This window comes from Passer domesticus, chromosome Z, assembly GCF_036417665.1.
Source record: "Passer domesticus isolate bPasDom1 chromosome Z, bPasDom1.hap1, whole genome shotgun sequence".
Taxonomy (NCBI): Eukaryota; Metazoa; Chordata; class Aves; order Passeriformes; family Passeridae; genus Passer; species Passer domesticus.
Window position 1 is genome coordinate 35,394,039 of NC_087512.1, and position 18,114 is coordinate 35,412,152.

Genomic DNA, 18,114 nt, shown 5'->3' on the forward strand with positions numbered 1-18,114 from the left:
GTCATGTGTGTTCTTTATGAAGGTTAATTGGGTGCTTAAATGTTTTTCCCCAAATGACTAACGACAAGTATCTGCTTTGCACAGAGACACATTCTAAATATCCTGTACACTGTCCATAAAGGAGCAGACACTTGACAGAGATGTACAAAATGTTTTACTCATAGGACGTGCAGATTGGTGTTGCTTTTCTGAGAGCTGCAGAATAATTATCTTGTTGAGATTAAGCAAGTCTAATCTTAAGCAAGTCTAATTTTAAAGCCTAGAAAAGTGGTAATCATGAAATGCAGGCTGCAAGCAAAGGAAGCCTTAGACTCTGCATACTTAAAAAAAACAACAAACCCCTTTAAATTTCTCTATACTGTGCATAATTAAGGAATTACTCATCTTATTCATCAGGATTATAAGATTACATCAAAGTAAAATTAAAAAAAAAAAACACCATCACCTTCCCCCACCAAGCCAAGACAAAAAAAAATCCACCACACCAAATCCTTAAAAGAAAAATTCTATACAGGTACAAAGAATAATTCTAGGAATTTAAATGCCAAGTTCAGGTTTTGTCAATTTAGCAGGTTTACTACACTTACTCCTAGAAGACATTACCAATAGCTTTAGTAGCTTCCTAAGTGACATCTCTGAAAATTTTTAAATACACCACTGCATTGAAACATGAAATCTTGAATTGATGATCACTGGCATTTGAGATTATCTCCATGTTAGTTGGGAAATTAGGGAAGCAAAACAGTTTCTGTAGTTACCCTAAAATAATTGCCCATACTGAAAAACCTGAACTGGTTTTATAAAGCAGTGCCTGCTGAGTATGTTCCTTTGGCTTTCCTGCTCTAATTTCAAGATTTCCCTTTTCCTTTTAGAGCTGGTAAAGACAGATGCCATGTTTGTCATATCTCAAGAGGCTTCTTAAGACTGTCCCATGAAGGCAGAGAAATGCAAGAACAATTAAGTCCAGTATAGATCAATAGCAAGATGACAGCAGTGATAGTCTTCAGAATAAAATCTTTTATTCATCAATAAAACTATAGTTTACAGTAGTATTTTCTAAATAAATTATAGAATTTCTCTTTTACAAGAAATAAAGTAAAATCAAAAATATTTCAAGAACAATATATGTACACAACATAAGGCCTTGTTATAAATAACATTTTTATCTCCTTTTTACCAACAGTAAAAGTATCTTTAGAAGCTCATTTTGATATGGTATGTGCAGAGATTTGCCCTAACCCTCATACAACATCAGTTCCAGTTTCCACTGATGTGGAACTAAGCAATTAGAAAAATGGGTCAGAAAAATGAAATTGATTTTATTCACCACTGTGTTTGTTTTTAAATAGGTAAAGTAGGTAATAGATTTTGCTTGTGCATAGTTACAGAATGCATGCAAATGAAACCACTAGAGAGCTGATAAGAAAATATTTCTTCAGAGTCCAAAAAATGTGATTGGCAATATTGTAGAAAGCAGCCTGAATACACAGTTCTTCACAGTTGAGCAAGCAACAGCAGATGACAGCAGAGTGTGGAATGTTTCATGTCATTTTTGTCAAGTCCATCAATTCTTTCTATGGTTCAAATATCCTGACACTTCTTAGAATTAGTTCTGTTGATTATTACTCTTTGTCTATTAGGCTCAGCAGAGTCTTCCTTCTGAAACAAGGAGTGCAGAAAGTGCTCTTCATTAACCATGGTCACTTCCCTTAGTTTTACTCTTCATGTATTCTTTGTTACTGGGAATACAGAAATGACAAGTTAAGAGTTGTGTTTACTTGTTTTCTTACAGAATTATACACAGGGTAACATTTTTCTTCCCCTAAACAGACTGCAGTACAATTTGGCAGTGATTCTCTTATGACCATGAGCCCTGATCAAAAGCACTGAGATCTCTTGTACAACAGCAAACCCCTCGGTGTTTTGCAGGAATTGCAGTACACTTGTATTACATGAACTAGAACTACTTGCTGCAAAATGCTGAACACTGTGGATATCAGAGAAACATAACAATCTGAGATCACTCAGCAGTTAACAACAGCTTATTTTTATCTTGCAAAACTGTGGTATTCACTACTTAAAAAGTAACAGTCTTCATATGTCACGAATATCAGTGCTCTCAGTTTTCGCATGACAGTCTTCCCCCAGATGAAAAATCATACCTATCAAAAAACTTTCAGGCACAACTAATGTTCAAAAAATACCAAAACAAAACAAAAACAGCAGCAACTACAAACAAAACAAAACACACAAAAAAAATCCCAAACAACAACAACAACAAAAAAACCCAAACCCAAAAAACCCCGAAATAATTAATAATCTTAATGGATTACAGTTTTCTAAGCTACCCTCATGTCATAGAAACAGCTGGTCACTTCTTGGCATCCCTGTAGAGTTAGAGATGAACTGAAAATAAACTCTTTTTACTGAACATTTTGTTATGACAACTCAAACTGAAGTGATAGCTGAAGAATATATTTCAGTAAACTGAATGCATCTCAGCTGACATATCCAAAATGAAGCAAGACACAAAATCAAAACAAAGGGATCTGTAATGACCTTACTCTAAAACCTCATTAAAACACATTACAAGGATGTAAGGTTCCATTTATTAAACAGATTTTTAATGTTTCCTTTACATTATGCTTTTTGATACAAGCACTTAACTAACCTTTAAATAGTTTGACAACTATAGTCTAACTATGATTATGAACAAAAAATCTGAAGGCATTTAAGTTTATATCAGATAAAGGTAACCAGTAGATTTAAATCAATATTTTTGTTATCACTTCTAGCACTACCCCTTGAACCTTGAGGAATAATATTTCAGTATTGTTCCATGAAAACTTTAAATTCCCTACTGTATTGTGCACCAGTGTTAGGGTGTTCATAATCACTGATGCCATTGAGCACAGTGCCAGTTTCTCAGGTGCTGTGTGCTCGCTCTCTCAGGAACTGTGGTCTGGCAAGTAGAGTTGATGGACATATTAGCACCTGAATGTGCTAAGGCAGTAAAGTACTTACAAAGTACAGAACAATTTAATATGTGAAGTGAAATTGTTGGACAAGTGAGTAAAATTAAAGAAAGTGGTATTCTAAAATCAATGTGATGTAAAGCTAACAGGAACTTTTAATTAATTTTACTGCTTTTCACTAAAGTGGCTGTTGGTATGCAGGACATGATCCTCTGGGCAACATTGTATCCACTACACAACTTTTGGGGTTTCATTGATTACAGATAAAGGAAACTTTTTTTAATTTTTTTTTTTTTTTAATAAAAACGGAGTTTGGCTGTAGCAATTTGGTCCAAAATGATAAATAATGCATAAATGACATTACAGGAATCATTCCTATAATCGTTGCCTGAGATGTCTCACACTCGGTATATAACACAATAATGTATATATTTATGTAATAAAATACAATGTTTGAGCCTACTTGAGGCATTTTGTTGCGGAGCATTTTTGTGCTCCAGTTCTCTTTCCATGGATATGTTTTTGAGCTGATTTATTGCCTCTTACAGTGTTTTAAAAGGCCCAGGCATGAGAACATGTAGTTCCGTGATAATACGTGCTGGCATTTTAGCACTTGGCTTCCTCAGGCAACATATTGCTCGTGATCTGAATTGGTACCTTTTTAATCGAATCAAGCACCTAATTCCTGTGTCTGATTTTCATGCAAGGGTAACTAAAATGTTCTTTCTTACATATGTTTCTTCTGCAAGAACAGCTCTGCCAAACTACATTTGAGTGCTCATTTGTTTTTCACCTCCGACCAGGTTTCAGTTTTATGGGACACATAGGCCTCATTTTTTCCTCTTCTGTTTGGGATCATGCATGGATGGATACAGGGAAAACAGATAAAACAGAGGAAATGAGCTGTTAACTGTGCTGCATAAAACAAGTTGGTTTGCCCCTTTCAGCCTTGAACAGCTTTCTGTTTTGAGGAGAGTGCTTGATTGACTCTACATGCGCACATAACATTTTAAAGATTATTATACTTTCAGGGGAAAGAAAGGATGCCTGTAAGTGAGGAGGTCTTAATTCCTTTCTCATAATTCCAGTATTCAGGTTCAGTCTACCGAGCTTTTCCACCAGTATCTTCAGAGGAGATGGTGAGGCAGAGAAACTGAAGTTTCCATAAAAAGAGCAACATACCAAAATTTGAGGTATGCTGTGCAGTGTGACTGCACAACTTCTAGCTTGGTTTTTTTTTTTATGTATTCTGCCTGGGAATGGCTTTAATTTCAGCTGCACTTTTTATTATTCCACAAAGAACCTTGAAGACAACTACATCATTATTAAAATTTAATTGAAATTATGGGACAGAGTACAGAAGAAAAGGAGTACTGAAGAGTAAGAAGAGTCAGAAAGTTTTGACAGCTTCTAAACAAGCATTTTATAGGCCAATAATTGTTAATCAGCATACCTATGCATCTACAGTGGCTTTGAAAGACATAATTAATCTTCAATATTATTTTAAGACTTCAAAATCCTAAAATAAAATTGGCATTTGGAAATAAACCACATCATAAGTAATTTTAAATGTAATAGTATAATCTATGCAATCCTTCTGACACAAATCATAGCTACACTAATCAGGTTCTAAATACACTGAGCTTGCTCATCACTACAATTTTTCCATTATTTTATTTTACTGAAGCCCTTCTCAATCCATATTTTCAGTAGCAGTGACGTTTAAATATAAATTTTATGAGCCTTTCCTTTAACAGCAGGAAGCAATGCTGCATTTTCATGTGAAAACTTCTGTACTACTCAAGAATTTTGCATAGTAGTTAAATACACAGAAGTATTCTGTAAGTGAAAAATAATTCATTAATGAAATCCTATAGGCAGGATCTATGTTTATTTAAGATCCTATAGACTGGACACATATTTATTTATTAATTTAAATATTATATGTACCACCAGATGACTTAACATATGCAACATCACAATGGAACAAATGTAAACATTTTTCACTGCTGTTTACATGCATGTCCTTTTTCTGTTGGAAGTATAAGGGAAATCAATCACACTACTTGAATTAAATCAATTAAATACCTAAGCCTTACTACTTACTTACTGATTTTACTGACATTGTAGTACAGTATACCAGCTATCTTTATAAATAATTTCATGGGAAGGCAAAGAAAACACAGTAGGATAGTTTATAATAACATGTGTTGCTTTTTTAGCTAGAGAAAACTCAATTAAAAATGTGATACTTCACTGCAAAACAGAAGGAGTAAGGTGACTTTTATTCCTTACTTTTTAAGTGGAATTATCATTTTTAAGGCACTCCATAGTGATGCTGGACTAAGGTCTTCAGGATTGGTCGCACTTGTTATGGAACTTTTGCAGTATTGGACTTCTGTCTTTTACTAATCAAATTCCACAGAACACTGAGACACTGACAACAGCATTTGTTGACGATGCCTGAACTGAAACCAATCTTAAGGGCTTCAAGGGAATTTTAAAAGAGATTAAATTTATTTACAGAGAAATAAGGAAACCCTGTTTTGTGGATTTCTGCATTAAAGTGCTAAATGGAAGTGTGTTACCTTCTCTGTTTCTGGCTTATATACAAGAAACCTGTTTATCTCAGACAATCTTTTGTTTCCAACTGTCTGATCTATCATTGTATTACATATTCATAAAAGCAAGAAGACTTTAATGTTTGAATTTATGCAGAGAAACATTTCAAATTTAGAAGCTTCTCCTGTACCTCCTATCTTTTATTTATTATTTATTATTATTTTTATTTATTATTTATTCCTTCTATTTGATTGATAATTAAAATTATTTATATTAATCAGTATCATAACTATGTTACTAGAATAATTTGAAATAATTTAGATTGTCTTATACCTACTGCTCATTGCAGATGATGCTTAGTCATATTCTAGTCATAAAAGCTAGATTTCTTAAGCTATTATCTGGGTTAAAAGTTTTATAAGAAAATAAACCAATGTAACTTAAAAGTAAACTTGATTTGAAAATGTACTTAATGGTGCTTCTCAGAGTTGCAGGTGAAAAAAATGCTAGTTTGAACTTGGGTCTTTTATCAGTATTAAGGAATTATGAGCCCAGACCAGCATTCAGTTGTGAACCCAAGACGTCTCTCTACTTGTGTCCTGGAACAAGAATTCTTGTAACCTGCTGTTACCAGGTACATTCTCAGTTTTGACATCAGCAGCATAGTGTAAGTTTGCTTGGAGTTCCCTTAATATAACACCTCAAATCCAATACTATTACCTGTAAGAGGAATTATTTTTTTTTTTTACAACTTTTTTTCTGTTCCACCTCACCTTACTCGACTATCAGAATTTCCACACAAAACTGTTCAGACAATGCCATTTTAAAGCTGCTCTTTATAGTAGATTAACACAATGTCATTTTATGACAATTATTTTCTATACATGGGACCAAAAATTCATAGCTCTTACTTCACTGGTGGACTAAAATTTGTCCAAAAGAGTTAGCATTTCAAAACAGGAGGCAAAGACATCAAAGGATTAATGGTGCCCAAAATTAAGCAAGTTAAGGTTTTTTCCTTAAAATATATAGTGGGTAAGACTTCAGCAGCCTTCCTTGTGGTAGAAACACAAAGATTATGGATCACAGGGTTAAAGGAAAATCTGCAAATGCCATTTAAAACTGTTTTTCTCCTTGCATTTTGATCTTTTAAAAGTACATCTTGTAACCTTTCATTGATTTGCTTTATTTTTGAGATGTCCATTAGAAATGACTAGCCTGTTCCTAGTGTTCTCAAAAACATGCCTCTTTTCCTTCTAACATGCATTTAATCATCCTTCTATAAAAGCAAAATTGTCTTCTGGCCAGCACTTATACTTTAGTATAATCAGGTTTTCCTAGCCACAGGCTAATTGTTGTTTCCAGGTCCACTGAAGGATATTACGGGGCATCAGGAAGTATCAGATTAGTAGATGGACAGCATACTATTCCGTTTCTTCCACAAACACCTCAGGATGCATACAGGGTATATGTGAATAAGTTAAAGCTCACTGCCACAACAATCTCAAAACAGTTAAGTAGGCATCAATACAGGGTGTGGGACATGAGACAGAAGGCAGGGGTAAGTAACTTCTCAAGATGAGTTTGCTTAAGAAGTAACGTGTGCTTAGCTGTGGTATCCAATTTCCTTGAAGACAGCATACCGAGGGAGTTAAGCCATTATCTTGTTATTGAATTTTGAATTTGTTTTTCTTCAAGGTGCTGAGGAAGGGTGCTGCTAGTTCCAAAAAGCATCTGATTCTCTCCACTTAAGACCTAGTTATTCTTCCACACCTTTGCTCAGGGGAATAAACAGTGGGTATTTGTATGACATCCAAAGTTGGGTTTTAATTATTCTTCTGTTGATATTCATCAGTGGAATACTCATCTACTTGTTGCAGTCTCTGAGACATAATAGTAATGAATGTTCTACAAGCTGAAAACTAACTAAAGTGATGATTATCACACCTGAAACTCATACAGACACCATTACAAAAGGTGTTACCTGTGCCTGTCACTAGATTTTCAGAGCATTCCACCATCCATCCTACAGACTTCAAATTGAAAAAGAAATACTTCACAGTGCTAAGCAGTATTATTCTTAAAGAAAACCATTGCTTTATAAACTAAATTCAAAAGCTATGAAGAAGAAATTGTTTCACCGTTTAAAGGGGGCCAAAAGAACCACAGATCAGCACAGGCTAAAGGGACCATAAGAGGCTATCTAATTCAGCCTTTTGCAGGAAAGGCAGCCTGGATGAGATTATTGAGCATCACTGTCCAGCTGTGTCTTGAAAACCTCCTGTGATGGGGATTTTACTGCATATCCCTGGGAAGTTGTTCCAGTGAATCATTTGTCATTATAAAATCACACTCATTGTAAATAATTTTCCTTGAATCATTCTCATTGTAAAAACAGTCCTTTCTTACATAGAGAGGAAATTTCCCTCACTACAACTTGTATCCACTGCCTCTAGAGAAAAGGAGGTTCTCAATACTATCTGTAGTCATGCCTTTAAGTTGTGGAAAACTGTGTTGAGGTCCCTCCTCAAAATTCCTGAGAAAGACCTAACTTTTGGATAACTTTTGGACTGAAAAGACCTAACTTTTACAGTCTGTCTTCAAATGTCAAGTTCTCCCCATCCTTGACCGTCTTTATGGCGCTCCTTTGACCCATCTTCAGTCCATCCACATCTGTTTTGGAACTGTGGGGGCCAGAACTGGACACACTACTCCATGTGCGGTCTGACAAGTGCTGGTGAAGCGGGATGGTCACACCTCTCTCTGTTCATAGTGCCCCTGTGGATGCATCTGAGGATCCACTTTGCTCAGTAGCTGCAGCAGTGCACTGCTGACCTGGTGTCTGTGTGCTGTCTGCTGGGACCCCTGGGCTCCTCTTGGCAAGGCTGTTCCACAGCTCATGGCTCCTAGCCTGGCTGGGCTCCGGTTTTGTGCTCCCAGGTGCAGGACCCTGCACTTCCTTGGTTGAACTTCACACAGTTCTTGTAGACCAGTCTTCCAGCCTGTTCATATCTCTGAAAGGTGGCTCTCCCTGCTGACAAGTCCCCCTCAACACCCAGTTTAGTGACACAGCAAACGTGGTGAGGGTGTTTTTGGTCCCATCCAGATCATCCATGGAGATGCTACAGCATGGAGCCCAGTACTGATCCCTGGGGGGCCCCACCTGGCACAGGCTGCCAGCCTCAGTAAAACATGTTGATTACCTATGAGATGATTCCTGCTCATTTCACAGATCACTGCCATGCCGTCTATATTTGACATTTGTCTAGCTGTGGGACACATGATACCTGTCAAATGCTTTACTGAAGTGCAGGCAAGCAACATGCACTGCTTTCTCCATATTGACTGAATATGGTAATTTGTTTTAGAAAGGTGATCAGGTTAGCCTGGCATGATTTGTCTGTGATAAATCTGTGCTGGATTTTCCCAGTCACTTGCTTCACTTAATTGGTAATAGTTGCTAGGAGGCTTGTTCTGCCACTTTTCCAGGGGCTGCAATAAGGATACTAGGACCTCTTTTGGGCCATTCTTACCGACAGGTATGAGATCTGCCCTCTTCCAGTCATCAGGGATACCCCCTGATCTCTATGAATTTTCAGAAATAATCGGACAGTGGCCCTGCAACAATACCAGCAACTTCTGCTGACACCCTGGGGTATATTCCCTCCTGGGCCTTGCATTTATGTGGGTTGAGCACTTGCAGGCCATTACTGGTGGGTCAACACGTGTGTTGTAGCTGTTTGATCCTGGGAGCTACAGTCTGGCTCCTGCCACTCCACTGAAGGTACTGAGAACCTTTGTCTTGCCAGCATTATCTGTAACTTTTTTCCCTGCCTGGTCTAGTAATGGGCCTGTGTCTTCCCTGGGCTTCTGCTTAACTGCTGCCTTAGTTTGCAATGCAAGATGTAACCAAAAGTATGTATTCTATCACCATCTGTTAAAACTAGGTGGTGAAGTGTTCTTTATCTCTTCCATGACTCATCCCTGATAACTCCCTCGGGAAGGGGTGGGGGTGGATATCTTCTGCTAATGGGCCATCCAGCCTCACTGCATGACTGATAAAATTTTATCATCCCACTGTGAGATGCTCCGCCCAGGGGGAGGAACCAAGCATTCTACATCTAATTGACCAGTGGTACTTGCTACTGTTTTGTGTCAGTGGAGGCAGGACAGACAACAACTCCCCTAAGTGTGCTGGACTATTAAATTAGTAGCTATTAACTGAGTACTATACTCAACACTTAAGCATTGCTGACTAAGAAGAAGGAAAAAAACATCAGTGGCACAGCCTACAGAAAAAGGGAATATGACAAACATTTCATCTTGATGTGAGATCAGACACAAACATGTTTCATCTGAACACAAGAATTTTTTTTTTCCTGGACAGATAATTACTAAAACAACTTTTACAAGGATGTGGCAGAGTTCCCATTGCTGGAGGTTTTTAAGCTGTGGTGCAAAAGAGTGTTAGATAACTTATCTAGGCTCCCTTTTGCGCAACAAATTGGACTGGATAATCTCCTGAGGCTCTGTCAATCTGAGCTGTTTTATGATTCTAAGATAGTATGGATTTCTTAAGACAAAGATCAGGTAACTCTAGGGATAAGAAAAATAAAGAATACAATAAATTTTATCCAGAAAGGAAACAACCATGTATCTGTTAGAACAGATTTTCCTATATTAGAAACTGTTAGAAACATGAACAAACTTCCCTCCTTTGATTCTTCATCTCTGGTACAATTCTTGCCATGAGAGTCAAGGGAAAATATTACTAAAATAATGTCAGAATTGTTTATGATTTATGAAAATAAGCCTTTAGGAAAAAAGGCCAAGCTTAAAATACCTGTCCCTGCATTTATACTGACAATTTCAGAACAGCCTAAAAAAATTAGATACAAAAAACTTCACTCAACTGGACCTTGAATTGGGTGCCTACTGCCTTTATATCTGTGGAATTTGAACTATGGGTACGAAGAGAACATTTGAAACACAGGTGATATGAAGACAACAAAATATAGACTTGACTTTATCTTTCAGCAGTCAGATAAATTGCTTACTTGGAACTGAAACAACAAAGAAAAGATACATTTTTAATCAGCTGTCACAATTGAACAACCCTTAACATGAGAAGAGGGGGCCACTGATATATTTCACACTGAGCTCTACTGGCTTAAAAATCAGTGGCATAAACACAGAACTTTCCAACTTGAGAAATTTTAATCTCTGTATTGTGAAGTATTCTACATGAAGATGAAAGATTTTATTATTGCTGTTGATTTGGGGTATTGGAGGATCACACCTCCAATAGAATATAACAGAAAAGATCTCCTACCATTAGAGAAAAATGAAAAGGTGTTTTAGCATACTACATTATTAATTCAATAGTTAATATGCATATAAATTCTTTATCAGCTTCCTTTGGGAAATCATACCTATGCAAACTTACGCATTTTCATACAAAAAAATACCTCAATAAACCTCTGAATTGAAGTTTAGCAGGTATTTTAGTCACTTACTGAGCCTGAGTCAAAGCAATTACAAGCACAAAAGCCCATTAGAAACAGTTTGTCAACTTACTAAATAGACATCCAAAACTGAAGCATTATCATTTTCCATTTCCAATGTGCTCTGTTCTGAAGTCAAATAGATGGCACTGTCTCCCAAAGTGAATGTTGAACTTGAAGGTAACCCCTTACTGCAAAGAGAAGGGAGAGTACAGTCAACCAAAAGCCCAAGTTACAAAGCTTAGTCATAACTGAAAATTTAAAAGTAAGTTCCTCTATTAAACATAGAAATCTTCAAAATACTTGGAAAAAATGAATGAAATAAATAAATATAGATATATTGACAATGGCTGAATAACTGGAAGCTCATATTTGACTAATTGTACAATTTATTTTTGCATTTACTAAAATTTTATCAGAAAATAATGCTATTCCTGAACTTCAATATTTATTTAATGAATGAAACTATGTCACAGTAAATGTCATATAATTTCATTAATCTCAAAATGCATTACTTCCACATTATAAGTGGTGTAAATTTTGGCAGCATTTTGTAATTTAAAATAGTAAGCAATTAAGCACATTGTAACATTAGTAACATTGGACTTCTCCATGCAGACACAGTTCACTAGCAGCCATAAGTTCAGAAGGGAAATTGGGAGAGCAATAGTGTATTGTAATTAGTGATCACACCTATGCAAGGAAGTGATGTATACAGAGCAGGTGCACTCTACTTTATTCATTGATTGATTTTTTTGTTCTCTGCCTTACAGAAATAATGTGAAACTGCAAATGCACCTCCACAGAAATTTCACTTTGTAACACACTTGGTCAACAAAGCTGAAACTCTCAAAGGTGTTCTAATGGAGTCAGATGTCCCTTATCGCATATCTTACTAGCTGCCAGAAATTAGGCTCCAGGCTGCCTTGAAAACTCAACTGTCAGTTGTGCAGGGACATATTTTAGATGTTCTTACCTGTTTACTGACAAGGTGAAAAGGAAAAATTCTGAATTATAACTTGGTATGGAAACATGGTTACAGCCATCTGTCCAGATATGACAAATTTCCCCCTCCCTTTGTACTAGTTTAAGTATATTTCAGATGGGATAGAACTTCAGAAAGGGTAAAACTAGCATGCACAATTCAACATGCAGAAACTAGCATGTAAAATTGAGATTCAAATGCTCAACAAAAGAATGAATCAATGTCATCCTGGAACAGAGCTTTACATTCACCACATTACAATGTTCCTTTTATCATATAATGCACTTGACATTTTTTAAAAAGCAAGACTATTTCTCTTGTACTAGGATGACCCAGGTCCCATTGACTTAGCATTATTGTCATATGTGTAACTTGAATTCTATTGAGTAGCGTAAGAGAGTAAAAACAATGCATCATCATAGCTGCATTTATTGCCAGTTTTAATGCAGCCTGATTTTAATGAGACTGATAAGGCAAAGCCATATTGGGGGTGGCACAGGAGAGAACAAGTGAAATCCCCACATACACAGTGTTTCAGAAAGAGTAATTCAGAGGAACAGAGTTTTAATAGAGTTTCTACAGTGCACTGAATTCTTATCGTTAATTCTTAGGTTGAATAAGAAAAGCCAAGCAAAAAAACCCCAAATAACAAAAAAACCAAAAAAAAAAAAAAAACCAAAACCAAAACCAAAACAAAACAAAAAAACCCACCAACAACAGCAACAAAAAACCACACAAAAAAACCCCAACAAAACCAAAAAACCACCACCAAAACCTAAAACCAAACAAACAAACAAAAACAAAACAACCAACCAAAAAAACCCCAACAAAACCCCAAAAAACAAACAAACAAAAAAAAACCCCAAACACTTTTTACAGGTACTTTCTCTCATTCAGTAATGACCAGCCATAAGGAGCATGCTCAGCTATGTTGTTGCCCTTCTCTGGCTAATACATTCTATTTGATCTTGGTCTTAATTAAAAAAAAAAAAAAAAAGGCAAAAATAATCCCATCATTACAGAACTGGGAAAGCTTTGTTTAAGCCACAATTACATGTTGTTTCAATCATAGTCAAATTTTCTTTCATGTAGGGATACCCCTATTGTCTCAGTGCATCTCTTCATAGCATTTGAGCATTTAAGCCTTTTTCTTCCACCTGACTGCTTATTTTTATGAAGCATGTGTGAATTTAGTCCACTATCAATCAGATTCAGACAAAGTCGTCTAAGCTTCAGAATCTAATAGTAGTGTGTGGACAGACAGAACATTGAAATTTAACACACAAAAGTTTGTTTTTGTAGAACACCAACTGACAAAAGGCGTGCTTAATTGTCCTTACAACAGAAATACCTGTAAATCCCTGTCACTGGAAAAAAGTGGCAGAACACCATTTCAAAGTCTGGATGCTTCAGGAAGCTTGACTGTGTAAGTGAACAAACCCACAATGCCTCAAAGCCTTCCAAAATTCAAAGTGGTCGCCACCAAGAAACAGCAACACAAAGGTAAGACAAAAAATTGAAAAATATACAGATAAGAAGAAAAAAGAAGGCAGAAGTCCAGACAACATATATGTCCTCCAGAACCGAGGCACAGAAGGCATAAAGAGAAAGAAGAATTAGATTTCATATAGATTTTTCCCCTTAGGCTCAGGTGTATCAGAAGAATTCAGCAGTCCTTATACAGCTCACAGTATCTTGGCATTGCTCTGAAGAGGGAGGTGAAGCGCCCCTTTATGCATCATGGCATTTTTTTTGGGTTTGGGACTGGAAAGTCCCATGAGACCTGCTGAAAAATATCTTGAAAAAATATTTTCTATATTCTTGGGATATTTAAACAAGAATTGTAAAACATCTACAGTTTGAAACATTTTAAAATATTTTAAAGCAAGTTTCAAACATTTCCAGAAGCACCATTGACCTTCTTCAGCTCTTCGCAATTCTAAAAGCCATGTCAAGTGAAACGTCAGTCATAGTGCTTAGGGCATTCAGATTTGTCATCTTAAATTTAACTCATCAGTACTAAATAGGAAACCTTTTCCTGGAAGGGGAAAAAATCTTTTATCACTTATAATAAGTCCTAATACAATATGTAAGTATTTAATGTCCTAAGACAAAACAAATAAGCCTTTTCAAAGAAGTGGTTTTGGACTAATAATTGCATTTCTTAGTAGAAAACAGACCCTTTAGGTAATAAAATATCTCTGCACCAAATATAAACCTACTTGAGGAATGGAAAATATTTGAAAATTTTAATAGAAGCAATAAATTGTCAATTCTGTTCATTTATTAAAGGAATACTTGAGATTGCTGATGACAAAACCACTTGACTGAGAAACAGTTTCATGGAAAAGAAACCAGCTGTCTTCTGACATACAAGGAGGCCTACATTTACTGAATAGCATATGTCAATGATTGTCTTTTTTTTCTTTTTCCTTCTGTTTTTAAGTCCAGTCCTTTTTGTGCTGAAAAATACAGCCATTTCCCCCCTCCACAACTCTTTCATTTGTACTAATTCCTGTTCACACTGTCTGGATAGCACCTTGGGTTTCCTCTATTTTTAAACAACTGGAAAAATACTCCCAATAAGCTGTATGTTTATGACTGCTGCTAAGTCTCTCTTTTTCACTTTAAACACAAGTCCCTAACGCTCTGCACTATATACCAATTAGTTATGCTAGTTTTAACCTGTACCTAGACAGCTTTACAACAGCCCTCATCACAAGACACAGCCTCAAGAGCTGGCTCTGTCTCAGCAAGTCACCTCAGTCTGCTTAACCTTACCAACAGCAGTTTCTCCCTTTCTACCCACAGGTGCTGAGCACTCTCAAGGAGAGAGGGGCCTGATCGCCTTTCTTATGTTATAAGCCATTTGCCTCTCCTTGGGGAAGTATTACATTGGATAACAGAAACAGAGGGTAATCCTGAAGAAAAACCCCAACCCAAATAGAAAATACAGTGTGTGCGTCAAGGTATCCAAAAGTATTATTGCTCTCTTTTTAATGAGGAAAATAATACCATCTGTTTTCTAAGTGGTATGAGCACGTACTGCTCATTAGTAGGAGTCAAGAAGATGTACAAATATCACATTATTACTAAGCACACAGGACTCTTCTCCTTTATTACCTTAAACCAGAAATTTCTGTCAGGTTACAAGCAAATTAATGTACTCTCTACTTTGTGCTATGTTACTTTGAAGAGCAATGAAAAAGCCTGATGAAGAAGATGCCAAGCTGTAATTCTAATAAATAACAAAGCAGCATGTCATAGTCAATTACTTATTTAAAGATTGAAAGCAGGCCCACATTTGTAAACAAATCTTTAATTCAGGCTTTGTTTCAAAGACTGCTCCAAGCTTTCTGTTTATCAGAGACAAATGTTAAATACTGCATCACATAATTTTCTAATATTCAAAAGAAGAACTCTGGCAAGAAAAACTTCAGATCTGAATCTACAATTCAGTGCATCATTGTAGCATGGGTTTTTTCGGTGGGTTTATTTCCCTGCTAGCTTTTATTATGAGAGGACTGAAGTTCCTTCAGTGAACCATAAAAACATAAGTAAAACTTCAGATGTATATATTTTTTTAGTGTCAGGAAGAAGGAATGACCTCTCTGAACCGATGCCAAAAGAAGTGGGCACAAAACAGCAGATGCCCCGAATCTTATGGAAATTAGTTCATGCTTTGCAGCTTTCTTAACTCCTAGCTATGACAGGGAAGCAAATCCTCATGAATTGTACATACTAAGATTGTGACACACTCACTACTTAATGAGAATTAAAAAGTGCCTCCAGACCCTAGCTGAAGGGTCTACACAGTTGGTAAGCCCCTATGGCAGATCTCTTGGCTACAGTGTAGGTGTTCTGGCAGAAGATAAAGAGAGCCACACATCTGTGAATGCTGGTACCATGTCTGCTGTGTCAGAGAATGTGTCCTCTTGTAAAGATGAACTCCATATCTGGACTGCAGACACTAACAATCTGATTTTTTAAGATACACATGCTAATCACATAGCTGGCAACATGTCCTACATTAGAGATTATTTCATTGACTGCATCACTACTGGAAAGTAAATGAGTCTAGATGTGCAATCATAGTAGACCTGCTATTTTGTAGTATGTTTACAGTACAATATAATACTCATAGGTCTTCTTTACATTTAATTTTTTTTAATTATTCAATTTTTAATTTTTTAAAAAAATTTAACTGTTTAGCAAAAGAATATTTGAAATGCTTTAAATCTTAACTCTTTATTCAAACAACTTCACCATTTGCTTTTCCTGACTGATGCTGATACAAAGCAGTTCTGTAGTTTTATTTGATGCTTAAAGTACTCTATAACTTTATTTCTATCAAAGAAAAGATTTTGTGAAAGATCATGAATATTGAAGTCCTACAGATAACTTGACACAAGTTGAAGTGAATGAGCTCTATTTCTACTAATGCTTATTCATCAGTAATTTTATTTCCTAAAGCTTGTGCAGAAACATTTTTGTTCTGCAATAAAAACTTCATCTTCATTACACCCCAAAACATGCTTCATTCAATTTTTTATAGCAAACCATCAGACATATGGAAGATGCCACATCAGTGAAATTTGCTTCAACATAATGGAAGTGGAAGCTGTAAATATCACTATCATCAAGTAATGCTGCAAGTAATTTTACTTTTTATGTATATACCATTGTCAAATATTTAATAGGAAGTAAAAACCTACTGCCTCAAGATTGCTTTTAAAATAACTTGATTTTTTGGGCAAGATGCAGTTTACAGGAAAGAAATACATCTTGGCACATTAGTGCATTTGTCAAATTTATACATTGAGTAGTTCAGGACTCCAAATTTTTCCAAACAATATTCAAGATGCTTGAGTGGCTACCCTTCTTGATGGAAGTAGGCAAAGAGATGGCTTAATACACAGTAAAGAGATCTGCAAGCAGGCAAGGTGGCACAACACAATACACTTCAAGTTCACAGGGGAGCATAGAAGTACATACAATCTCACAGCAAGACTTACTGACTTAAGCATGGTATTGGACTGACACAACTGAAGTATATTCAAACATAACTCAAATCACATTTAACCTAGCTCACTAGCATTTGCACAACTTTTCTTAAGACATTCCTGTTTTTATACTTCCTGGATTAAAATCAGACAGGCTCTGAGCACACCCGTGGATGAAGTTTCACAGAAATTTACTTCAGAAAATGGTTGTTATGGAAGAATTTAAAGCAGACCATTCAGTGTACATTCACTGTACATTCAGAAAAAAGAACAATTTTTCCTTTTCCTAGCACATCACCATTTTCTACAGCTGTTTCAGTCTGCAGCCAAGTTACAAAAAGTACTTCCTACCATGACCTTAATGTAGTTTGGTTTATGGTACAGAGTAAGGCCCAAGCAAAGTTTAGATACCCAATTTAATTTTGGAACATGAAGACAAATTCATATAACATTTTCCACCATTTTTATGCTTTCATGATCCCCAATTACAATACGAATAATTACAAACTATTCTTTACCTGCTAGAATAGAGTGTAGGTTGATCACGTTGAGAGTGATCATCTGCATTCAAGGAAGAAGAAGAAAGTGTGGTTGCCAAGGAAGCTGCTTCAAACAGAGACGGAGTGCTTGGCACTAGATCCGGTCGGTGGTGTGAACCTAGTACTGCATATGCAGAAATAAAGAACAATGTTAACAAACTTAATTTTAAATTTAGCCCAAGAATCTTCACGTAAGTATATCAAGTCCCACAGTGTCCTCATAAGCTTCTTGAAGTTTCCTAATATTTGAATTGATGAGATGGTATTATTCATATGCCCATACCCACACTCTTTCGTATTACAGAGTGTATTTCAGCTGCTAACAAGTACATGCAGCAGAATACAAAGTAACTCCAAAGTCAAATATTAAACAGAGGTATGAGTTACAAATTCTTCTCAATCTGAGGATTATACTCATGCTACCAGGGCTCATTTATCAGATTGGATTAGGTAATTGGTTCTGCTTTCATCATGGCTGCAGGGAAGTTCTGAAAGGGGTAAAGTTGTATCTCTTCAAAAAAACTCTAGGAACAATGAACTGAGCTT

General features: G+C 36.1%; 1 protein-coding gene and 1 long non-coding RNA gene across 10 annotated transcripts in view; one reads left to right on the top strand and one right to left on the bottom strand.

The window, feature by feature from the left end:
- LOC135290155 (uncharacterized) overlaps nt 1–16,684 on the top strand; it is a 19,287-nt gene extending 2,603 nt beyond the window's left edge. Inside the window, exons 2-3 of one of the 5 annotated variants that reach the window (XR_010352856.1) lie at nt 873–6,171; nt 13,372–16,677. This is a non-coding gene — a long non-coding RNA (uncharacterized LOC135290155). Of the gene's footprint in view, nt 1–872 lie in introns of all 5 variants that reach the window. The other 4 variants (XR_010352858.1, XR_010352859.1, XR_010352855.1 and 1 more) reach the window with 4 other exon arrangements.
- Nucleotides 998–18,114, bottom strand: part of PIP5K1B (phosphatidylinositol-4-phosphate 5-kinase type 1 beta) — a 97,563-nt gene continuing 80,446 nt past the window's right edge. For all 5 annotated transcript variants that reach the window (XM_064404038.1, XM_064404040.1, XM_064404041.1 and 2 more), the window contains 3 exons: nt 17,548–17,692; nt 11,115–11,232; nt 998–1,739 (listed from right to left, as the gene is read on the bottom strand). In XM_064404038.1, the coding sequence (XP_064260108.1) occupies nt 1,737–1,739; nt 11,115–11,232; nt 17,548–17,692 (266 nt within the window). In that variant the 3' untranslated portion in view covers nt 998–1,736. The remainder of the gene's footprint in view (nt 1,740–11,114; nt 11,233–17,547; nt 17,693–18,114) is intronic.